The sequence below is a fragment of the Neofelis nebulosa genome, chromosome 6 (genome assembly GCF_028018385.1).
Source record: "Neofelis nebulosa isolate mNeoNeb1 chromosome 6, mNeoNeb1.pri, whole genome shotgun sequence".
Taxonomy (NCBI): Eukaryota; Metazoa; Chordata; class Mammalia; order Carnivora; family Felidae; genus Neofelis; species Neofelis nebulosa.
Window position 1 is genome coordinate 153,142,296 of NC_080787.1, and position 24,879 is coordinate 153,167,174.

At 51.5% G+C, this 24,879-nt stretch overlaps 1 protein-coding gene across 6 annotated transcripts in view; it reads right to left on the reverse strand.

Moving 5' to 3' along the window:
• Positions 1-24,879, reverse strand: part of RPS6KA2 (ribosomal protein S6 kinase A2) — a 354,515-nt gene that overhangs the window by 146,878 nt on the left and 182,758 nt on the right. The window contains exon 1 of one of the 6 annotated variants that reach the window (XM_058735872.1): positions 23,825-24,259. The exons of the other annotated variants lie outside the window; for them this stretch is intronic. Coding sequence (XP_058591855.1) covers positions 23,825-23,923 — 99 coding nt within the window. The 5' untranslated portion in view covers positions 23,924-24,259. Of the gene's footprint in view, positions 1-23,824; positions 24,260-24,879 lie in introns of those variants that run through there. 6 annotated transcript variants of the gene reach the window in all.

A 24,879-nucleotide genomic window follows, 5' to 3' on the forward strand; every position in this document is an offset into this window, starting at 1 on the left:
GGGTCCTGGTTCCTAACGACCAAGGGCAGAGTCACGGGACACTTGTTCATCCTATCAGGGAAGACTTCAGCCCCCAGACGCCTTCCTTTCTTCAAAACTTGCAGTTTTACACTAGGTTAGACCAGGTGCCTGCTGTGATCTATGCCACACGGGACATGAAGTCTTACGGCCTCTGAAATTATCTCCAGGATATTGCCCTTATCTTCTTAATTAGATCATAAGCTCCTAAAAGGTAACGTATGAGTCATCACTTAGCCTAAAAGATGAGTTTAGATATGGGGTCCTAAAGTTCTGGCTTGGAACTTAAAAACTGCTTGTTAAGGTTTAATCCAATTAGGATATCAGAATTTATATTTCTAAGTCTCTATTAGCTATTCCTACTTAAGTTTTATAATATCATGCTTTCCATCTTGGCACTTAAATTTGATGTGACATTATAGCACAAAATTAACACGGACAGTACGACTGCAACAGGAAAGGGCATGTGGGGGCGGCATTTTAAATAGAAGAACATGCAGAAACTCTCTCACACTCCCCTCTATGCATTCAACTGGGATGTTTCAGAGGTGACATAAAAATAACAGTAGCGTATACATTTTATCAAAAAGAACAATGCAAAAGGCTGCTTTCTATGGTAATAAGACTTGAAATGAAAACGCGTGATTAATGATTAAGACATAAAGGCATCAGCCTGCCCAAGACACGGCCGCCCGAACAGAAAGTTGGTTACTTTGCAGGCTGATGTGAACTTAGCTTAAGGCACAAAGTCACAAACCTGGCATCAGACTGCTGGCCTCTGGGCTGATTCCTCACTGGAGGTTCAGAACCATGGTTAGCGTCTAGGAAAACAGCCAGCCCAAGGCGGCCACGCAGACGGGAGCAAGGCGGACTCCCCAAGTTAGAGTCTTCCGTTCTTTTTTGTTACAGCTATAGCCCAGGGTTGTGGGGTCAGCAGTCCCTGCCCAGCTGAAAACAAAATGGCACACATCGGACCATTTAAGTAGATTCGGCTGTCTGACACTATTTCTCTCGAGACCCATAGACCCGAGTGCTTATGGAGAGTTAAAATCAAGTCCTTGGAAATATGCCTCCCTGTCCGGCCCGGGGGAACCAAACTAAACAGACATGAGAAAAGCAAGTAGCCACGAGGATTTAGTTCTGCACAAATGTATCCCGAACACAACACCCTACTGGAAACCTGGGTGTCTAAGAAGCGTTGCAAAGGGCCTTCGAAGAGAGTGCAAATCACAGCAGAATGACAGCTAGCGTGGACGTTAAGGCTACATGGCTGCAAGTGACATCATCAAGAAGGTGAAGACACCCCACAAAATGGCGGGAGATACCTGCAAATAATGTATCTGATAAGTGACTTGTATCCAGAAGATAGAAATAACTCTTACAACTTCATAAATTCAAAAAATCACCTAATATTTAAAAACGGTCAAGAGATCCGAATAGACATGACCCCAAAGAAAAGATGCCCAATCAGCACACAAAAAGACGCTCGATGCCACGAGTCAGTTCGGAAACACAACTTGGCCACAATGATACCACTCCACACCCACGACGATGGGTGTCACCAAAACAGTGAGCGACACTGACATAGCAAGCGGCGGTGAGAAATCTGACCCTCCCTCACTGCCCCTGGGAACAACAGTGCGGCAGCCACTTTGGGAAACAGCCTGGAGGGTCCTCAGAAGCTTAAACGCAGACTTACGATCTGATTCAGTAATTCCATTTCTAGATACATAGCCAAGAGATAGGAAAACTTGTGTCCACACAGAAAGTTGCTCATAGCAGCATTAATCACAAAAGCCAAAAAGTGAGAAAAATGCAGCTGTGAGCTGACTACTAGGTAAACAATATGTGCTCTGGCCACACGTATGTGTCCACGTCTGGCAACAATGGATGAGCCTTAAAGAGATTATGGTAAGTGCACGAAGCCAGTCACAAAACACCACGTGTAGGAAAGACCCAAAGTAGGCCAATCTGCAGAGATAGAAAGTTACCAGTAGCTCCCTAGGGCTATTGGACACCAGTGGAGGAGAAAACAGGTGTCGTAGCAATTGTCCAGAAGTTCCTCTGGGGGTGAGGAATGTTCTCGAGTGCGTTGATGGCTGCACAGCTCCATGAATAGGCTACAAACCTCTGAATTGCACATTTAAAAAAAAAATTTTTTTAATGTTTATTTATTTTTGAGACAGAGAGAGACAGAGCATGAATGGGGGAGGGTCAGAAAGAGAGGGAGACACGGAAGCTGAAACAGGCTCCAGGCTCCGAGCTGTCAGCACAGAGCCTGACGCAGGGCTCGAACTCACAGACCGTGAGATCATGACCTGAGCTGAAGTCGGAAGCTCAACCGACTGAGCCACCCAGGTGCCCCCGAATTGCACATTTTATCTGGGTGACCTTGCTGGTATGTGCATTAGATCTCATAAAGTTGTTTATAAAAAAAAAAACAAACAGAAAAAAGTCCTGATACTCAAGGGAATTTAGAACCAAACAATCCTGAGGAGTTTCAAAGAAGGGACTTTCTTGGCGCCTTTTATGACAGCGCAACTTAAACACGGCGCACGGTACCTTCTTCTCCCACATCTAATCTCAAATTTGGACTCAATGCTCAGAAAAAACTATAGAGTTTTTCACAAAGGTCCTAGGAGGCCTTGGCTGAAGTCACGACGGGCAGTTTCCCCAGGATATCTGCTTGCAGACACTGCGAGAGGATTTAGGATGGAAAGGAGGACATAATTAGGCTATGGAGTTCCCCCCCCCCCACCCCCAGGAAATGACGGATGCTCCCTTGGCCCCTGCAAAAATGCAGGCACTCACAGGTATACAAGCTGGGTCCCTCTGTTCACTCATATGCTTGTGCAAGTATCCCTATGTCCCTGTAAACTTAGTCCAGTTTGGTGTTACAAAAATAAAAAAATGCTGGAATCAAGATTCTCACATCTAATTTATCAACCGATCGGTATGTGGGAGAAGCAAATCCCCACCCGAGAATTTCCAGTTACAGGCTTGGGATTACGTCCATCTGTTAGGGAGACAAAAATCAGGGGACAGATAACATTCTGACGACTGTTTGGATCTGAAAGGCACATAAAAGCATATGTGTGCGGATACCACACAGAGAGAGGCAACCTTCTGAAATTGGTGAAAGGGTCTAAAGGCTTTTTTCCCCTGAGTCTTGCAGAGCTTCCTCTCATTTGTTTCTCGCTCTATTTCTTCTTCAAGGAAAAGCTTTCTCAACTTGTTGGCCTTCAACCAGATCCCCCCATGGATGTGGAATTATTCCTTAGGTGTTTATCCTGTTTCTTCCATATCGGAAACGTATTTAGACATAAAGCTATGTTTATTCCCAAGTCCAAGCAACCAGGAAGCTAGAGATATTATTTTTGAAGACTAGAAAAGAAGGAAACAAGTGTCGGTGAGGACGTGGAGAAAATGGCACCCACGTGCACTGCTGGCGGGAATGCAAAGTGATGCGGCCACTGTGGAAAACAGCGTGGAGGTTCCTCACAAAGTTAAGAACAGAGCTACCCTACGACCCAGTAGTTGCGCTAGGTATTTACGCAAAGAATACAAAAACACTAATTCGAAGGGATACCAGCGTCCTTTACAGCAACACTATTTACAATAGCTAAATTACGGAAGCAGCCCAAGTGTCCATCGACGGATGAGTGGGTAGAGATGTGGTGTATACACACACACGCACACGCACGCGCGCACACACACACACTGGAATATTACTCAGCCATAAAAAGAATGCCATCTTGCCATTTGCAATGATATGGATGGAGCTAGAGAGTATTATGTTAAGTGAAATAAGTCAAAGAAAGACAAATATGATATGATTTCACTCACATGCGGAAGTTTAGAAGCAAAACAAAGGAGCAAAGGAAAGAGAGAGAGACAAACCAAGAAACAGACTCTTAACTATAGAGGAGGAAATGGTGGTCACCAGAAGAGGGGGGCTGGGGGTGGGGGAAACAGGTGGAGGGGATTACGAGCACACGTATCCTGATGAGCACTGGGTGTTGCGCAGAAGTGTTGAATCACTATATTGCACACTTGAAACTAATATCACACTGTAGGTTAACTGTATTGGATTTCAAAAGTTTTTGAAACATGAAAGAGGAAAATGAACTGATCAGAAAGAACTGGACGATTTAGGGCTGGGAATTTATTCTGAAGCACAACCTCCGGAATGTGTAATAGGGTCAGCCCAAATTCAGCCCGATGTCCCCTGGCCTCTGGAAAATGCTTGCGGGGGGGTGGGGGGTGGGGGGGGTGGCAGGGGGTCTGTTGTCTCCACTCGAGCAGATGGGTGGAGACAGCAGAGGTAAGCGGGTTCATGGTAGGTCCTCTGCCATGGGATCGTTTGTCTAAACTGGTAGCCTTCACACTGGGTTTCTCTGGGACCCCGGGGTCCTGTGGCCTGGCCTCTCACCCACGGGGGGAGGGGAGACCACAGGGAGGTGAACACCTTCCCCCCCCACCCATCACCAGCAAGCAGGGTGGCTCTTCTTCAAAGTCTGTACATGATGTTTGAAGACTGCGCCCCAGGGTAGGAGACATGTGGAGAAACCATGATTTCAATCTACTTTTAGGGTCTTCACAGAAAGGACTGCTGGGCTGCCTGGGGACACCATCATCCTTCTAATATACAACATTGTTGGGGCACCTGGGTGGCTCAGTCGATTGAGCGTCCGACTTCGGCTCGGGTCATGATCTCGCGATTCAGGGGTTTGAGCCCCACATGGGGCTCTGTGCTGAGAGCTCGGAGCCTGGAGCCCGCTTCGGATTCTGTGTCTCCCTCTCTCTCTGCCCCTCCCCCGCTCACACTCGGTCTCCCTCTCTCTCTCTCTCTCTCAAAAATAAATAAAAACATTAAAAAAATTTTAAAAAAAGAACATTGTTGCAGCCACACTGGTGGACACGAGGTTTCATATTCCTACTGATGACCTAGAATATCAAAACATCAAAAATGTATTATAGGGGCATCTGGGCGGCTCAGTCGGTTGAGCGTCTGACTCTTGGTTTCAGCTCAGGTCATGATCTCATGGTTTGTGAGATCGAGCCCCCCAGTCGGCTCTGTGCTGACAGCTTGGAGCCTGCTTGGGATTCTCTCTCTCTCTCTCTCTCTCTCTCTCTCTCTCTCTCTCTCTCTCTCCCACTAGTGTATGTAGTCTCTCAAAATAAGACATTGTTTCTAAAGTGTATTACAAATTACCAACATCTTGATTTCATTCAGAAAGGTTTTAGTATCAAGTATACTTCAATAACTTATAATTATTTGAAAATGGGGAGTTCACAAACTGGAACCTTCTTGTAATCAGAAAATACCTTGCCACCTTCAAGATAAAGCGAGTTCATCAGCTTCCCATCACCTGATTTACTCATTTACCTTCTTTTACGCATTTTTCGAATCATTCTTACTCTTTTTTCTTGTTTTGATTTTTGTTCTCTACACTCCTACCTTTTGCTACTTATTTCAACACTGTACCAAACAGCTTGCCAGGAACAGCAATACTTAATGGGAAGCATCACGTAAAAAGGGATTCTGAAGGGGTTCTGTGAGCCTGCGAGGCGCTGAGCACAGGATGACAATACCATGAAACCTAAAAGACAAATGGCTCCTGGTCCTTCCTGTGAAGAAGATAATCCAGTCACCACAGACAATGGCCACAGAAAGAGGGGTGAGAGTTAAGGCAAATTTCTTGAATTTTGAGAGCATTAGTTGTCCATCGAGGACGCGATTCAAAGGAATGAACTCAGCATGCTTAACAGAGATAAGATCCTAGGAATTAGGTGGCGCGTTTCCTCATGCCAAACACTTACAAAGGCATTTAGCACACACGTTTGTGGATACCTTTGGGGCGGAAAACGTGGTTCGCCCGTCAGTCTTTATCTTGTACGTCATGGTTTTGTACACTCTTGTATGTAAACAATTCCTTCTAGAAATGTATCAAAATATGGTCACTACAGTTAAAAGACAGGGCTGGTAAAAATCTGGCCATGATAGCATATGGAAAATGATGGCAGAGAAAACAACGTTACAATGCTTTCATGAAACTTATTCCACAAAATAAACATATACATATCTAGTTATTACGTAGAGTTACGACTGAATAATTTTAAGAAGTGGGAAGCTAAGTATAATAAGGAAAATAATATTCCCAGAATCAACACCCATGTTTATCTTGTTCTGAATGCTTACTTTTTCATGTTATTACTTATATGGTCTAGATTTTAGACTGGAGATTACTGTGGGAAAGAAAAGGAGACAGAAAAGGAACAAAAGTATCCTTAGACCCACTAAACACCCCAAAAGGATAAAACAATGATTAGCAACACATAAAATAAACCTTTTGGTTTTTTTTCAATGAATGAAAACTATGTAACTTTAGTGTTCCCCAGGTACCATCTCAATTAAACTGGAAACTCTGAAAAAGCATTTCCCCTATGTTTGGAAACACAAAAGTATGATTATTATGTTTTCCAAATACACATCCTATAAAGACATGCCCCCCTTCTGTCAGAATTCTATCACTGTTTCTAAAACGGTTAAATATTTTACCACACATGCCCATCGATGCGAAAGAAACAGTCACAGAAATGCGTTAGCGGGACCAAGCCCCCCTCCCAGGGAAGCTTCTCGAGGCTGTAATTCCTCTGGGGATCTGCTCAGCCTCAGTTGTACTTTCCCACGCGATTGGCTCTGCCCCTCACGACAGTCTTTGCCATGAGGACACCACAAGGACCCAAAACAGTAGCAAAAGGTGGAAATCAGGTGTGGTGACGGGCCCCTCGCTGCTGTCATTGCAGGGACATCAAAAGCTTTGCGGTTTAGTGGAACCATCAGTAGTTTGGGGCCGGAAACCCTGGACCGGGAAGGGGCTGGTCCCGCTAACCAGCCTCCTGAGCCCACCTGGGCACAGGGACGGGAAGCAGTCACACACGGCTTCCTTGCTGAGCACCTGTACGTACGAGGCATCCCCCACCAGGGACGCTGGAACTCAGACACAGTGTATACCTCCCCAGGGAGTCCCCTCCTCATTTCTTAGACACAAAACACTTCTGGGATGGCAGTTTCCTGGCCAGTGTGCACGGGACAGGTCACGTGGTCTAAACACGCTGCTCTGACTCTAATGCGCATCCTAGGGGCTAAGGGCACCTGCTTTGGAGGCAACGAACCGAGTTTGGTCCTCAATTCCCAGTACGAGCAGCACGACCCCGTCAAGCTATGTGATCTTTCAATATTCGTTTTCTCAGCTGTGAAAAGGGCATAATTATACTACTTCTTAGGGTTCTTATAAAGAGCTCATGAAGTCACATGCGTGCTCCAGGACGGTTTTATCTGCATGAGTGAAAACGCAAATGAAACTCGCTTAAACAATGAAAGGGACTGGCTAGATCCCACAACTGAATGTCCCCAGGTAATACGGACCAGGGGCTCGAGCTGATACAGGGCTCGGATTTCACTTCTCTAAGATTGGCTCCGCCCTGCTCTCTGTACCGGCCCCATCCGGAGGCTGGACCTCGCGGTCACGTACACGAACGCGCGCACACACACACACACACACACACACACACGTACAAACACATACGCATACATTGGATCGTTCTGTTTTAATCCCCGGACCATCAGAGCGAATGCTTCATACTCTCTTTCGCTAAGAAAGAAAACTTGCCTTAACCAGTTTTCAGATGGTTCTATCCCCTTCACTGTAGGGACCAGAAAATGCATGAAAGGCGTGTTGACTCGAGGAAGAATAAGCATTTAAAAAAATTTTTTTTAACGTTTATTCATTTTTGAGACAGAGAGAGCATGAACGGGGGAGGGGCAGAGAGAGAGGGAGACACAGAATCGGAAGCAGGCTCCAGGCTCCGAGCCGTCAGCCCAGAGCCCGACGCGGGGCTCGAACTCACGGACCGCGAGATCGTGACCTGGCTGAAGTCGGACGCTCGACTGACTGCGCCACCCAGGCGCCCCAAGAATAAGCATTTTAATCCTGGTTTTGTGTCTACTTGTTTTGTCCCAGATGGAGGAGCTCTGGGGTCTGTCTCAGGGACGGACGTGTCCCTGAAAGGCACTTGGTGCATTTCACCAGCCGCGTTTTCACAACCTCAAAGAGCTGGCGGTGACGAAGGACACTGTAGGAGAGTGAAATTCACCGAGCGCTTGGCTCATGAAGACCCAGGGGAAGTGAAACAAGGGTGTGTGAGTGGCCACTCTGGACTCTTTGATCACATTGTACGAGGGCTCGTCCTTCCTTGGGCTCCGAGCAGCTGTTGTCCGGGGCTGTGTGGTTGGCAATACGTTCTTACGTTTCCATGCATCTGTTTTTGAAGACTCCTCGGGCCCCATCCGCGGGCAGCGACGCCCCACGGGTGTGGGGGTGGGGGTGGGGGGAAGGCTCCGGCACCCACGCCCCGGGAGCACACCAGCCGTGGTCACCTAAACACAGGAACACCCTCTGCTTTGTCGGCCTGCCGCGTTCTGTGACGTCAGCACAAACGCCGCCAATTAACAAAGATGGGACTTGCTCTCCAAAGTCCCTCTCCAAGTCCCGTCTGGGTGTTTTCTGCCCTCTGGTTTTTCTCTGATGTTGCCACCCCTGCAGGCCAGAGCTCTGCCCACCGGGGGCAGCAGGAGGGAGCTTGGTTGTCCCCCCCTGAGAAGAGTCTGGGGGAGACTCCCGGGTCCCGTTGGGGAAGCTCGCGGCTCAGCCTGTCCCCGGCCCCCTGTCTGCCAGGTGCGATATATCCCGGGCACCCCTCCCCTCATCTGCCGACAGGCGTCTACCCTCCCTGCAACGAGCACCTGGTGAGAGGACCACGGAAAAGCAGAAGCCGCCGGTACACAAGCCGAATTCGCTCCAGAATCACATCCTGCACCTCTGCTCTGCTCTGCGCTCCAGCTATGAACCAGGGCGAGGGGCCCAGACTCGCGGAGCTCCGTCCGGTGCCCCTGCTCCGTGCCCCTGCCCTCTCCTCTTGGCTTCGAGCGGTCCTGTGTCTCCAATGTAGGTTACAGGGCACCCTCTGCCCGTTCCCGCCGCGTTCCCGCCTGTCGTGCTGCGGTCACGCTCAGGACAGCGTGACTTCTTCCCACGTTTTGATGATTTTTCCTCCCAAGTGGCCACGACCGAATCTTCTCTGTGTCAGTCTTGTCTTTCTTCCGCGCCCCTTCTCTGTATGTCTGCCCCCCATCCCTGCTCCGACCCCTTTGCTGACTGCTCCCTACCTTCCCTCCTCTTCCTTCCCCCTCCTCACTCTTCTGCACACCCATCCCTTGATTATTTCTTTTTTAGTGTTTATTTATTTGAGAGAGAGAGCGAGACAGAGCACGAGCAGGGGAGGGGCCGAGAGAGAGGGAGACACAGAATCCAAAGCAGGGTCCAGGCTCCGAGCTGTGGGCACAGAGCCCGACGCGGGGCTCGAACCCACAGATCATGAGATCATGACCTGAGCCGAAGCCGGACGCTCAACCGACTGAGCCCCCCGGGTGTCCCGACTATTTCTTTTTAAAAATAAGTAGTTGTTTCGTGCCTTCAGAACACACAGAGGAGGCACAGCCTGCGGGAAATGAGCCGTCCGTTCTTATCAACTTTTCAGGACTTTTCCTTAATACTTCAAGTCTTTGATGAAAAACGTGTGTCTGGATTTCTGAAGTTGGAGGGGAAGTCTGACCGTCACAATCAGGAAAATGTCCAGGTCGGACACATGCCTGCCTCTGCACTTAGGGCCTCCCACCAGTGCCTCGTACATGGTGTGTGACGGGCCCGTGGACGGACGGGGGCCAGGGCAGGCGGGAGGTGTGGCTCCACACTGTAAACCGAGTGCGGCGTGAGGGGAAACTCGCGCTTCCCGAAGCCCTTCTGTCTTCCGCACTACCGTGCGAAGCGCGTGGCTGTCTGGGGGCACCTCGCACTGTCCCCTGGGAAGGAGAGCCCAACGTGAATCCCAGCAGGCACCCTGGGATCTCCCCACTGAGGCCCAACAGGGCCTCCATGGGGCAGGGCCCACGGCCCCTCTCTCACTTACACGGGGGCCGGGGCCTGCCTCCCTCATCAAATGCAGCTTTCCTTCCCCCCCCGCCCCCCGCCACCCAGGGGTCCGCTTCCCGCACCCCATCTGGGAGGGGCTTTCCGAGGCACACAGAGCCCTGTCACTCCCCAGAAGGACCCCGTTTGGGGTGTCGCTGCCTGTAGGCTGAGATCCGACCCCTCCAAGCTGCAAGCCCCCCTCCCCCTGCAAGTGCTGGTCCTCCTGCTCTGGGTGTGGCGGCCTGCAGCTGCCCCCCTCAGGACGCATGCACCTGCTTCTCCCCGAGGAACAGAGACACCGGGAGCTGTGTCCCCGCTCTGTTCCCCCTGCTGAAATGGCCCCGAGACGGAGACGTTTCCCCGGGCCGCCCTATCAGAGCTTGCTCTCCTTTGTCCCCCTGGCTTCCCGCTCACTGCGTGTGGCCTTTCTCCACAACCCTGTCACTGTCGGTACATTTTGCTCGGTCGATCTGGCTTTTTCCTCTTCCCCCACGAGACCACCAGCTCCATGAGCAGAAGCTTCATCCCTCGGGAGAGTGCTCCCCAGACCTTTACTGCCCGAGCGATGGTTAGGCAGGGCCTCCCAGGCGCCCCGAGAGCCTCTGAGAAAGCCATGGCCACGGCTCGTGCTGGGTCGTCGGCCACCAGCCTCGCACGGTGTGGGACCCCCACACGGCGGCCCCGAGACGCCCTGCAGGCGCTCAGGCTCAGAGCTGAGGACCCTCGTGGATGCCGCCTCCCCCACGACTGGGGGTGCAACTCAAAACCAACTGACCTCCGGTGCCCGTCCATCTGCTGCTGGGACGAATCGCCACAAACTCAGTGGCTGACAAGAACACGGACTTTTCCGACGGTTCTGGAAGCCAGGAGTCCAAAGCCGGTGTCCCTGCTGTGGACAGGGCTGGGCCCTCCTGGAGGCTCCTGGATGGCCGGGTCCCCTGGCTTCCAGCTTCTGGCTCTTCCCCGACCGTGTCCTCTGCTCCCTCGTCTCAGTCTCCCCCGACCTCCATCTTGGAAGGACAGGTGATGCCCCGGGGCCCCCGGATCGTCCGAGACTGTCCGCCTCACGACCCTCCACTTAATTCAATGTGCAAAGTGCCTTTTGCCAAATACGGTCACGTTTACAGGGCCCTGGGGTCAGGACTCAGATGGACCCCTTCAGGGGCCATCATCCAGCCTCCCAACTGGCCGAGGATGCCGTGGGTCCATGCCGGCACACTCGGCCAGCTCCCCGGTGTGGACTCTGGGGCTGGGCTCTCTCGCACTCCCCGGGCTGACGGAGGCTCAGCGGGCAGCCCTGAGCCCGGGCCCCTCCTCTCCTTACGTCGTCTGTGTCTCCTGCCAACGGAGTCCCAGCGGGACACACAGCCGTGCTCCTCACCTGCCTTTGTAGAATTTCGGCTCTAGTAACTAAAGGATCCATCTCAGCTGACCGTCCACAAGGTGCAAAGAACATCCCGTCCATGCTGACAGGTGCTTCCCAGGTTGTGGCTCACTGGTCACGCAGCACGCGGGGGAGCTCGCGGAGGGGAGGGGAGGGAAAACGAGGAGGAAGCGTCGCGGGACGGACGGAGGGGTAAGAAAAGCGTCTTAAGACTTCTGAAGATATCACACGGGGTGGCCCTCTCCTTGTGAGCTAAGGAAAGTCCTGGACACGGGCACGTCAGGTCAGGTCGGAATGAACCACCGGCCGTCTGGAACTTTAGGGAAGCCGCCACTTTCCTGCCTCAACCATGGAGGAAGGACACCGTTGTTGGCCCACGAAGGCTGAACTGGAGTAGGGGACTGCAGGAGGCACGTCAGGGGGCCAGGCGTGCACAGGGAACCGCGGCAGATCCTGGCTGCTGTCCACCGGCCACCACTCGTCCCTCCACGGCCACCACTCCCTCCAGCCCGGAAGCAGCCTCGGGCACATCAGTGTTAATGTGAGATGATCTGTCACAAAAACCCAGCATTTGGAGTTGGGAGGCTTTCACATTTCATGGGAAACTGCCTTCAGAGCTGTCTCAAAAGCCACCTTCCTGGAATTAAACTTATTCTTCTGGAAGCACAAGCTCTAAAGCACAAATCCTTATTGGCCTTTCCGGTTTCTCAGTTTTTAAAAATTGCTGCTATGCATTATATTTAAAAATTTCTGGGAGTTTAAAATGTTGATAGCTTCTGAACCTCTTAAGCGATCTTACAGCTTTTGGGGCGCCTGGGGGGGCTCAGCCGGCTGAGCGTCTGACTTCGGCTCAGGTCATGATCTCGCCGCTCCAGGGTTCGAGCCCCGCATCCGGCTCTGTGCCGACGGCTCTGGGGCCTGCTTGGGATCCTGTGTCTCCCTCTCTCTCTGCCCCTCCCCTGCTCGCGCTCTCTCTCAAAAGTAAACGTTTTTAAAAAGATACTTTTGCAGCTTTTGAAAAATTTTAAGTGATAGAAACGATTTGTCTTGTTTTTTCCACAATCCCTATGGCGGGACGACGCTCGTATCGGCCACACTGTGAGTGTAGAGCAGACACCAGTTGTGTGGACAAGTTTCGCCAAACAGCAGCCTCAGAGGCGTGAAGCTCCCGCTGCCGCGACGGTGTCGCGCTGACGTGTGGTTTTATCATCCTTTGTTTGCTGCACGTACACAGTGGTTTTACCTCCCCCCGCCATGAGTCTCAGGTCGTGCCCATTTGCCCCTATGCTTTAACCCCCTAAACGCAAGCCCTGTAGATCATTTCTAGGCGCGCGGTGAGTGTTTGGTTAATACCGAAGGCCTCCAAGGGCTTCACACACAGCGACCCAGAACACACGTGCTACACGGGCAGCATCCATATAGGACACGGCAGGACAACAGCCCTGGGGGCCACGCGCGCTGTCCACGGACCCAGAGCCACTGGAGTCGAGCCTGATGGGTACAGGTCAGCCGCAGGTTTTCTGTAAGTTCACACATGGTGACAAAGCGCTGAGCTAGCACAGAGGAGCCGGGCCCACGCCGTTGGCAGCTGAGGACAGGCGCGTTCCTCCGCACCTGCTGGGGCAGCTCCCCAGACCCGGGCCTGACCCGGCAGGAGCGGATGTGATTCGGGGGATAAAAACCTAGAACATCGCAGAAATGGGTGTCTGAGCCCACCCCACAAGGAAGTCGCTTCTCTGCCGACACCTTCCTTCCCTCCGGACGGATCTTGAACACAAACCGCCCTCTGGGCGAGGACCCAGGGTGGCACAGTCCACTCCTTCCCGGGCCTCGCGGCACTGCCGACCTCTCTGCCCCCAACCCCACGGGGCTTCTCCACCCAGGTGTCCGTGCTCCAGAGCCAGACTCCTCCGGGAGAGCAGCTCTGGACCCACGCCCCGGAGGGGCTCCAGCAAAGGGGGAGGCTGGGTGTGGGAGGAGGGGCCGAGGGACAGCCAGCCAGGGTAGGGGACGACACGGGGGCGGAGGGAGGGTCCCCAGAGGGGCTGGACGGGGTGCGGCACAAGAAGCGGGGGCGGAAGGCCGCACTCACAGCTGGGAAGAGGGGCCAGGTTCCCCTTGCTCTGCACGGAGGTGGAGACAGTAACGGGAAGGCGGGCGCTGTGCCCCCATGACTCGCTGTGCCCGTCACCCCTAGTAAGGAGGAGCCCCGTCGGGGCCTCCGGTTTGTACCTCTTGTCCCTCCCTTGTGCACCTACAAAATGATCACGGCCCGTTCATTTTGAGAGTCACCTCGTCTGTTCTCACGTCAACTACTGAAGTCCTATTGTCACCAGTCTCAACAGCACAGGCTGTCAAAGAAAAAAGCAGTATGTGCCAGTGAAGACGTTAAGGCAGGGGCGCCTGGGGGGCTCAGTCAGTTAAGCGTCTGACTTCAGCTCGGGTCATGAACTCACGATGTGTGGGTTCAAGCCCCGCGTCGGGCTCTGTGCTGACAGCTCGGAGTCGGGAGCCTGCTTCAGATTCTGGGTCTCCCTCTCTCTCTCTGCCCCTCCCTGCTCACGCTCTGTCTCTGTCTCTCTCAAAAATTAAAAAAAAAAAAAAAAAAACTTTAAGAGTCTAAACATTTACAGACACTGAAGTGCACACTGAGCATGTCGTGTACACGGGCCCTTTGCGGACCAACCTCAGCATATCCTCTCAGGTCACACATTTTTCTTTACTTCGCTGCCGGAACGGAGCCTACAGAGTCTTGATTCAGTTACACATCAAAATTCATGCAAGATCTCGAAACATAAGATCTAGAAATGCAAACGTCATGCCTAGCCGCATGCTGTTTCGAGGGGTTCTCTGGGATGAGGACAGTTGGCCAGAGTGGCTCCCGCGATCCAGCAGCACACGTCCCGGTCCCTAAAGTAGTTACGATCCGAGCGGAACGCGAGAGGCCGAAGGGGTTCTAAAAATAAGTGCTCTCTTCCGCTTTGTTCGTCTGGTTTTCTTTCCTTTCCTTTCTCTTCAGAGCCAACCAGAGACTCGTCCTAGCAAGTCCTGGGACAGGAGTGTCTCCAGTGGCACTTCTGTGCATTTGCCTCGTAGACTGTGGCCGTGACGCACCTCAGCGGTTCACCGGAGGAAGGCCACGCGAATGGGGGGCCCCAAAGGCACTAACTCCGCTGGGCTTCCTCAGCCTTTCCGGCCTCCCTTCCGCCTCCTCGCACAAAGACCCTCCAAGGCATCTTCCGGCCTCCTCTCGCGTTGTACTCACGTTTCCGAGTTGGATGCTTTCTGGTGTTTTCATCCTTAGAAAGGGACTGTCCACGCTATACTTTGGATAGGAAGATACATTTGGAAATCAATATTATATCCAACCTTAGTTCTAGAAAGTCTGCAATTATCCTGGGCCAAAAGTGTGAACATTGATGGGGGTGCCTGGGTGGCTCAGTCGGTTGAGCATCTGACTCTTGATTTCGGCTCAGACCATGATTCCAGGGTTCATGAGTTCAAGCCCTGCACTGGGCTCTGTGCTGACAATGTGGAGCCTGCTTGGGATTCTCTCTCTCTCTCTCTCTCTCTCTCTCTCTCTCTCTGACCTTCCCCTGCTTCTGTGCTCTCTCAAAAAAAAAAAAAAAAAAAAACAAATAAAACTTAAAAAAAATGTGAACCTTGAGACCCAGATGAACAATATTTAAGTAGTCACTGGAGCATTTTCACCATCACCGTTCCAAAATAGAGTCTTTCACAGTAAAATCCCTCCCCGCCTTCCCCTTATAAATCCAGCTGCACATTTTAGGAAAAGCTGTGAGCCCGTGGGCTTTGGGCAGGACGGTGTGGCCAGGACGTCTCATGCAAAGTGTCCCAACTCATGTTAACGGCAGACACCCATCAAAGCAGGTCCCAGACTCGTGTTCTGGCTAAATCTGAAAATCCCACGCCGGAAAACACAGCACACGAATCATTCCAGGGCCCGGAGCATGTTTCTCCTGGCTTGTGGGTCTTACTCAGAGCCCTCTTTTCTCTGGCAACGGGAGGGAACACAACGGCCAATAGTCTAAGCACTCGTTCTCGGAGTCAGGTTTTCGAATCTTGTTAATTTCACGCGGGAGACCAGAAGAGTCAAAAGAAAGGACGATTTTCTGTGAGAAGCCAGAGCATATGTACCGGGACCTCACCCCCTCTCCCGACACCCCCAGCCCCGGCCACCCTGTGTCAGCCCGTGAACCCCCCTTCTCTTTTACAAGAGCTGCTATTCCGTGACCCGCATTTCAAACGTCAGCAACGTTGATTAAACCATCACTCTCGGTAACCTTAACAGAGCCACAACTTAGGAAAAGCTGCTTTGTGGTGATAATACTAACCCGAAGCAGATGTGTACCCAGAAGGGCGAGACAGGGGAGAAACTTGGTGTTTCTGTATCACAGTGCAAAACCCTATGCAGATAGGGTCCAACCAAAGCCGGCCTCGCCTGAGCCCACAGAATGCCAAGTGCAGACTCTGCCCTGACGAGGCACGTTCCACTTTGCGAGCATCTAATAACTCGAGGACAGCACTGGCCTATGCTTCTCCCTGTTTTGTCGCCGAGGAGGCAGGAGATCAACAGGGTGAGGGGCCCGGAGAGGCAGAGGGAAGGGCCAGATGGCCAGGAGAAGGGCGGCCAGCAAGGTGGGGGCGCATCCAGTGGTGGGAGGTGGCACAGTGCAGGGTGTGGAGGTTCCCAGGACCTTTGTAAAGCAGAGCTCGCGGGGGCACGTGTGCTCTGTAGTTTCCCGGTGCGGCTGAGGAGGGTCCTCTGACCGGTGGTGTTCCTGGGACACCCTTCATGGATCTCCAGGTACCTAGTGGGATTCTTGCTGTAGGCGGGCCAGAGCGAGCAGACATCAGCTGCAGAGTGGTGGGGATAAGGAATTTGGGGGGGCGCCTGGGTGGCTCGGTCGGTTCAGCGTCCGCCTTCGGCTCAGGTCACGATCTCACGGTCCGTGAGTTCGAGCCCCGCGTCGGGCTCTGCGCTGACAGCTCGGAGCCTGGAGCCCGCTTCCGATTCTGTGTCCCCCTCTCTCTGCCCCTCCCCTGCTTGCACTCTGTCTCGCTCTGTGTTTCAAAAATAAAAATGTGAAAAAAAATTAAAAAAAAAAAAAAAAGTTGGTCAGATATTGAGGGTATGCGGGGGGGAGAGGGGGAATTCTCTCTAAAGGGACTAGCGGGATTCCTGCTAACACTGGGCACTGCAGACCCAACCCAGGACGACACAGGAGCCCAAGGTCGGAGGCTCAGAGCCTGACTACAGCTTGGTGGGGGAGAGTCTGTGTCACGGCACATGTCGGGCGGTTTCAGACACAGAGCCCTGCCTGCTCAGTGGGAAATCGTGGGCTTGTGTCTCCCACACGCTCGCCATCCGTGGCCCGGCGTGCGGGTTCCAAGTGGTTAATTGTAGCCGCACCACCACGGCGTCCCCTCACTGGCTCGTAGCAGGAGGGGCTTCTGACGCAGCTGCGAAGCAGATATGATGAACCACAGTTTATACTGAACATATCTGTGCCTCATCCATTTGCTTGATTAAATTGCTCTGTGGCTTAACAGACTATTTGTTGATAATTCCTACTTGAGTTTAATTTAATAGCTTTTACCAGTGAAAATATATCAGCAAACGTGTAATGCTGGGGGGAAAATACCGCACAGCGTAACCCGCGTCATCAGAAATAACGGTGGGGCACGTACAGGACGCCGTTAGGGTTAGCTTGACGTGCCCAGAACCTTCGGGCCAAAGATGAAGGTTATTCCTGGCTCGACTACTGGCTGCCAACTGTATCCCAAGCAGACCTAGCCTCGATTTCCCCACATTTTGGAGGGGCACTTTCCACTGGAGCACCTGAATGTACTGAACAACCCCACAACACTGGTTAGCATGACTCTCGGTTCAAGTCCCAGAGCCTCTCTCTCTCCACCTCCCTCCCTGCATCCGACGCCGGACGTCGGACGTCTCCTACCCACTTGCTAATCTGCCACATCCAGGACAGTTTCTCATGCAAGAAACAGAGTGAAATCCTGGGTAATGTCAGATGATGTGCACTGAGACACCGTCCTTCCCTTAGTCGGTGTTCAGCTCTTTCCCGGGCTTGTGAAAGCAGGAAAAACATAGGGAAACCTCCTTTGCTGTATTGGGGTATGCGACAGAAGGACTGCCTGCCCGCAGATTTATGGAAAGAAGGTGTAAACAAGGTGAAAAAAGACAATTGGGTGAGATCTCAATCTTTTCGGCTGTCTTTTCACATACTTTTGAGCAAGCAATGATACTTTGGGGACTTTCCTTCCGTGTAAGGAGAGAAATTCTGTATTGAAATTGCAGGTATAAGGCTTATCACAAAAAATGACCACAAAGAAATGTTAGTGTCTTTATTTTTTTTTAATACTTATTTATTTATTTTTGAGAGAGAGACAGACAGAGACAGCGACAGAGACAAGCAGGGTTGGGGCAGAGAGAGAGGGAGACACAGAATCTGAAGCGGGCTTCAGGCTGTGAGCGATCGGCACAGAGCCTGATGCGGGGCTCGAACCCATAAGCTGTGAGTTCTTGACCTGCTTAACTGAGTCGCCCAGGTGCCCCTAATTTTAGTGTCTTTAAAATAGAATAAACAGGGGCGCTTGGGTGGCTCAGACGGTTGAGTGTCCGACTTCAGCTCAGGTCATGATCTCGCGGGTCGTGAATTCGAGCCCCTGATCAGGCTCTGTGCTGATGGCTCAGAGCCTGCAGCCTGCTTCGGATTCTGTGTCTCATTCTCTCTCTGCCCCTCCCCTGTTCACACTCTGTCTCTCTCTGTGTCAAAAATAAATAAAACATTAAAAAAATTTTTTAAATAGAGTAAACATACATAAGCAGAACAGTAAGCAAATGAGGTACTCATCAATACGGACTATTTATTGTGGTCGTCTCTGCCTTTTGTTGTTCTGAAAGCCCAATAAAAAAAATCAGCGTTAACATAGAACTTTTGGGTGCCTTTACTGAAGGCACCTGAAAATTATTTTAATTAGAAATGGTTTTCCGGGAAACCACCCAAGATCTAGAAGAGCTTACCTATCAAGCACCAAGAAGAAGCCTTAATGTCTGACTTTCCAGGAAGCTTTCTTTTTCTCCATGACTGGAGCCAACAACGCTCACAGTATCTGGTGAGAGTCCCTCAGCAGTTACTTTATGGGCACATCATGCTTCCCTTTAAAAGGGGGTAAGCAATTAAAAAATACTCACATCTACACACAGCGGTCAGTTACCTTCGACCGTGGGAAATGGAAACAAATTGACAATCGGTATGATAAGACCATTCCAAAATGCTGGTCATTTTACAGAATTTCCACGCTGTAGGGCTTCCGTTCACAAGAATGCCTCTCCCACTAGACGTTAAGTGCATGGAGGGCAGAGATCATATAAAGATCACATATCATATACCGACTGCTTAGCACCATGTACGTGGTTGATGCTCAAAATTCCTGGAGTTGTGTGAACAATTGAGTGAATACATAAAGAAATGAAATTCCGGGGCGCCTGGGTGGCGCAGTCGGTTAAGCGTCCGACTTCAGCCAGGTCACGATCTCGCGGTCCGTGAGTTCGAGCCCCGCGTCGGGCTCTGGGCTGATGGCTCGGAGCCTGGAGCCTGTTTCCGATTCTGTGTCTCCCTCTCTCTCTGCCCCTCCCCCATTCATGCTCTGTCTCTCTCTGTCTCAAAAATAAAAAAAAAAAAAAAAAAAAAAAAGAAATGAAATTCTCCTTCCGCTTAACTGCTCACCATCATCCGTCTCCCAGCTAAAGGACATTGTGTCCTTGTCACTCACCCTCAATCGTCTTTCAGCAAAAATGTCAAAGACAGATGAAATGACAGGTAGTCAAAGAGAACTGACTCCCTGGCTTTGATGACTCCAAGCAAAATGACTGTTCCTTAAGCGACTGACTTTGAGTATTGATACCTTACTCAGTCCATAATATCACTTTTTATTAATTTAAAAAAAATAGGCACTCAACGCCCTTCCTAGGCAACCCCTCTCAACCTTCCCCAGGCCCCAAGCCAGGCACTGGAGCTCTGGGGTCTCTCCTGGGGAACTGAAGGCCCAGCCAAGGAGGACTCCTTCCCAAAGCTCCATCAGTCGGGCCACTGATGCTGGGGCATTTCCTGACTCTAGAAGCCACCTCAACTCATGATGCCATGGCTTTGGGAACCGAACTGGTAACGGGTTCACGGATCGGTTCAGCTGACTCATAGCGCGGTACGTAAGGTAAGGATAGAGGAACATCGCCATCCAAGCCAGGGGACGGGAACTTCATCTTAGCGAATGGGGCCAATCTCTGGCCTTTTCTTCCCCTAGTCACACAGGAAGGTCATTTGAACTCTTAATTACCAGGCTGAGAGTGTACTGAGACAGCACAAGCCGTGGGTTCTGCAGGCCGTAGGGGCAATCTCAGGGGCACACAGAGGCAGGAGACACTGGGCAATAGGAAAAATGTCAATAAACCCAGAAAATATTGATCAGTATCCACAGCTGACAACTCTTGACTTGCAGTGTTACCATCCAGAGCAGCATTAAGTCTCCACGACAGCTCACACTGGCCACTTTAACCCCCTGAGGCAGGAACTACTCTCCCATCTCACCGTGCAGGGAAAGGAGGCTCACAGAGTTTAAGGAGCCAGCTGCTGTGAAAGGTGGACTTGAGAATCCAATTCAGGTGACTGCGACACAAAGCCCAGGTTCACCTGGAACTTTCTAACTTCCAAAAAAGGTTCTCTAGAAGAATCTTAGGTTTGGGGCACATTCCAAAACATCCCAATTTCCCTCAGGGTAATTTCCTCCTAACGATTACAACAGCCTTGCTTCAAGTCCCGTCTAACACCTGGTAAACTCCAGTAACCATACAACCCAGAATGACAGCACACGTCCTTATAGCAAGAGCGCCCTTTACAACATTCTAGGGGCCAGGACCATAAAGCAAGCCCTTTGGATTTCCCTGGGCTCCGTTTCCTCATCTGTAAAGTGGGCTGCTGAATCAGGAGACGGTTGCACCTTCCGGGAAGGTGCTGAGATCCTCGGGCAGTGTTGTCAATGCCCTGAGATCAGGGTGAAGGGCAGACACCGAGACTTGACGCCTTTCTCTGGCATGCTCAAAGAAGTCTAGGAAAGATATCCACTTTCCATTTAGAAACTCCCAAAATCATTCCAGCCAGAGTCGACTATCCTGGTCATCTTAGTTGGTGCAATGCTGAGACACTACAAAAATATTTAAGCTGTAATTCATAAACTGTTTCCAAGTCTGATTAAGTAATCTGGCTTCTCTATTGGTTAGAGCTTAGCAAATGTTGGATTCTAGATTAAAGTGAAGTTAAATTTAAAACCAAGTCCGAAAACATTAAGACCAAGTCTCTCCCTGATGGCTGTTTTAATAAAAATAACAGTGTTTTTACCCTTAAAGTAGCTACAGTCACTTTCCTGTTTATGTCACCAGCTTTTGAATTCAAAAACCAAAATGTTCAGTCTCTGTGTATATTTTACAAAATAAATTTCACAGAAACAATTAAAACAATATGTTCATGTTTACAAAATGAGTTGTCTTTTTCTTTAGTCCAAACAGGAAATATACATCCATGCTAAGGCTTTATATGTCCTATCACACAACCTCAAACTATGGACAGACCTCCCCTCTGAAATTTAACTTTTTTTTTTTTTTTGGATGAGCGTTTCTTGGCCTATAATCTGCTGTGGATACGCAAACAAATTAACAGCCTTCTCTGGAAAAAGAAAGGCAGCTGGATCGGAATCTGGAAGTTACTGGACTAAAGCACAGGGTCAGCGACTTATTAGAACCCCCACTAGGTGGAGGCACCGTGAGGCCAGGACTTCCAGGACTTCGGGTTTCTGGATCTACAATGCTGAGAAAAGGGCTGAACAAATACTAGGTCTTTACAAAGCAATTGCAGAATCAATCAGCTGGTAAGCTTTCATCAAGATCCTCAGTTCTGGGGGGAGATCCTCCTAGCAATAGACTGAGGATAGTAACACACGTCTACATGATTTTTCCTAAGACACAGGTGAAGGCATTTGTAGAGAACAGAGTACTTTATCTGGGCTGCCCATTCTCTATTAATGCTTCTGTCCAGCATCCAGCATCCAGACTGTATGAAGTGCTCATTGATTACGTGCTGATAGATCAATCACATCCCTTTCTAGTCAGTGGACGTACGTAGCCGATGGTGTATTTATTATTTTTAGAAATTTTTTTTTTAAATTTTTTTTTTTTAATGTTTTTTATTTATTTTTGGGACAGAGAGAGACAGAGCATGAATGGGCGGGAGAGGGGCAGAGAGAGAGGGAGACACAGAATCGGAAACAGGCTCCAGGCTCCGAGCCATCAGCCCAGAGCCTGACGCGGGGCTCGAACTCACGGACCGCGAGATCGTGACCTGGCTGAAGTCGGACGCTTAACCGACTGCGCCACCCAGGCGCCCCTATTATTTTTAGAAATTTTATTTTCACATTGAAGAAACCTCATTTATATCCCCCTCTTGGTTTCTCACCATGTCTTTTAAATTTTTTTTAATGTTTATTCATTTTTGAGAGAGAGAGAGCGCGCGCGCACAAGTGGGGGAGGGGCAGAGAGAGAGGGAGGCACAGAATCCGAAGCAGGCTCCAGGCTCTGAGCTGTCAGCAGAGCCTGATATGGGGCTCGAACCCACGAACGATGAGATCATGACCTGAGCCAAAGTCGGACGCTCAACCACTGAGCCATCCCAGGCGCCCATTATATTCTTTTTTTGAGGTACTTTCAAACCCTGGTTCTCTTTGCTGAGCCATGACACGGGAGGTTGTGTATATCATGCTGTACAGGATCGCTGACCCTCCACTAGTTCAGCCTGGTATCTGTTGCCTTTCTTCCCGAACAGCCCTGGGAGTTGGCTCACCCGTGTGCCTCCCCGAGGCAAGGACAAGAAGCGGAAGGAGACAAGGAGCTGTATAATGAACTTGGCATTTGATGAATAAAAACTTATCAGGCATAAAGGTAAATACTGTTCTGAGTTTCTATTCTTATCAGCTTTAGCTTTTTAAAGTGCCTGAGATCCAGCAAAGTGATTTATCTCGATGAACATATGTTTAATTTCTGTCAATGTGAGGTTTAAGGCAAGCCCTCCTCCATTATTTGATTAACAGTTGTACTTGTTTGAAAAATCTGTTTTACCCTCAGAGCCCAGCCACAAAGACTCCCATCTAGTCCAATTCTGACTCGGTGATACCGCAAAGGAAACTTTTTATACAAGTAATTCCCTGTTGCATTCATATCTAACCCTGAGCTTTGCTTAAAGATCTCTTAATTGTAACAACCCACACCCGGATCCGTATCATGGCAGCTGGACAAAGAAGGCCAACATGAAAAATGTGACATTGTTCCAACTGATTCGACTTCATTAGAAGAAACAAACAAAAACGGAGATGGGCGCCAGCCGTGTGGCAAAGGCCAGGGCAATGTCGAAGGGAAACGCTAGCTTCTGTCGCCAGCCCCTCCCCCCAACATCACAATGTCTGTTTTACTTAAACAGGGTTCCACCATTTGGTCATCTATAGATTGAACGATGTAATCGGAACACTGGGATGAGGAGAAGAAGGTCTGGTTGCTGAAATAAAAACCACATCAGAGAACTGTCCACAGATGACTTTGGAAACCCAAAGATGACAAGATGAGGGACAGGAGAAAAGGACATTAATTTTCAGGGTCCTCTGGGTTTCAGGTCGAATCTATATCAAACCCGGAGCTGCAGGGATATTGCATCAGGCACTTCACTACTGAGCATCGTTTCAGACTGGCGGGAGGGGATACTATTGCTACCTTTATATATGTATACATATACATATGGTCAACGCTACACGGATTTCGAGTACAGAACATCTGCCCGCTACGGGAGCACTTGTGTGGCTGTGGGCCACCGTACCATAAACCCGATCCACCCCGACCCACAGCCTAGGGGAGCGCCGGGGAGGTTCTGTACTTTGGACCTCGGGGGAGCGACAGCCCAGCCGCACGGATCCCAACGCCCCCCTTACCCGGAGCACCTATGTGGGCACGGTGACTGACCCGCATCCTGCGCAGACCCGGGAACAAAATGAGTTAGAAATTCCACAGGGGCAGAGTTTCGTCCCCGATGAGAGCCCGAGGACCGGTCCAGTTATTACTAAGTCCCAACAATAGCGTTCGATTTTAGAAAATCCGGACCAGCTCTCAAAAAACTTTAACTCCCAGACATGGGACTGTGGGTACCGTGCATGTGACAATAGAAAGGGCTCGGAATGGCTCTGAGACCCGCAGCATCCTCCAGGGCGCGGCGGGGACCCGGGTACCTGCGCGCACAGAGGCGACGGCATTTACCTCGAGTCGACTTAGACTGGAGCTCTTGGAGCGCGACTTCTTGCGCAGGTACACGGAGAAGAACCGTCGCACGGTGAACTTCTTCATGCTCAGGTCCATCGCCCCGCGCCCAGCCGGGAGGAGCCGCAGGCCCGGAGGACGCGCATTCCCGGCGCATCCCAGGCGCGCGGGGTCAGGTCCGCGGGCGGGTGCGCGCCGCCAGGGAGCCCGGCGCGGCGGCCATCGGCGCGGGGCGCGGGCTGCGGGCACAAAGGGCAGGCCGAGCCGGCCACGGCGGCCGGCGCTCCAGCGCTCCCTCCTCCCACCTCCTCCTCCCCCTGCAGCCTGCGAGGACCAGCCCCGGGCAGCCCGCCCCGCCCACAGCCACTACCGCCAATCAGTGCCCGCTGCCCCAGCGGCCTCCAGCTCCACCTCCTCTTCCTCCTCCACCTCCCGCTGCTGCTGCTGCCGCTGCTGCTGCTGCCGCTGCCTCCCCGCGAGGACCAGCCCCCAGCAGCCCTGCCCCACCCCGCCCCGCCCCGCCCACAACCACTACCGCCAATCAGTGCCCGCCGCCCCACATGCTCCCTCCTACTCTTTCTCCTGCGGCTGCTGCCGCTGCCGAGGCTGCTACCGCCCCGCGGGGACCAGCCCTGTGCGGCCCCGCCCCGCCCACAGCCACTACGGCCAATCAGATGCTTCCTGCTCCTCCTTCTCCTCCTCTCCACCTCCTGCTGCCACCACCTGGCGAGGGCCAGCCCCGCGCCGCCCAGCCCCAACCCGCCCCGCCCACAACCACTACCGCCAATCAGTGCCCGCCGCCGCACATGCTCCCTCCTACTCCTTCTGCTGCTGCTGCTGCAGCCACCAGCCCGTGAGAACCAGCTGTGGGCGGCCGCGCCCCGCCCCGCCCACAGCCACTACGACCAATCAGATGCTCCCTCCTCCTCCTCCTCCTCCTCCTCCTCTCCACCTGGCGAGGACCAGCCCCGCGCAGCCCCGCCCCAAACCGCCTCGCCCTCCATCAGCCACCAATCAGCGCCCGTCTCCTTGCCCCGCCCCTCGTCACTGCCACC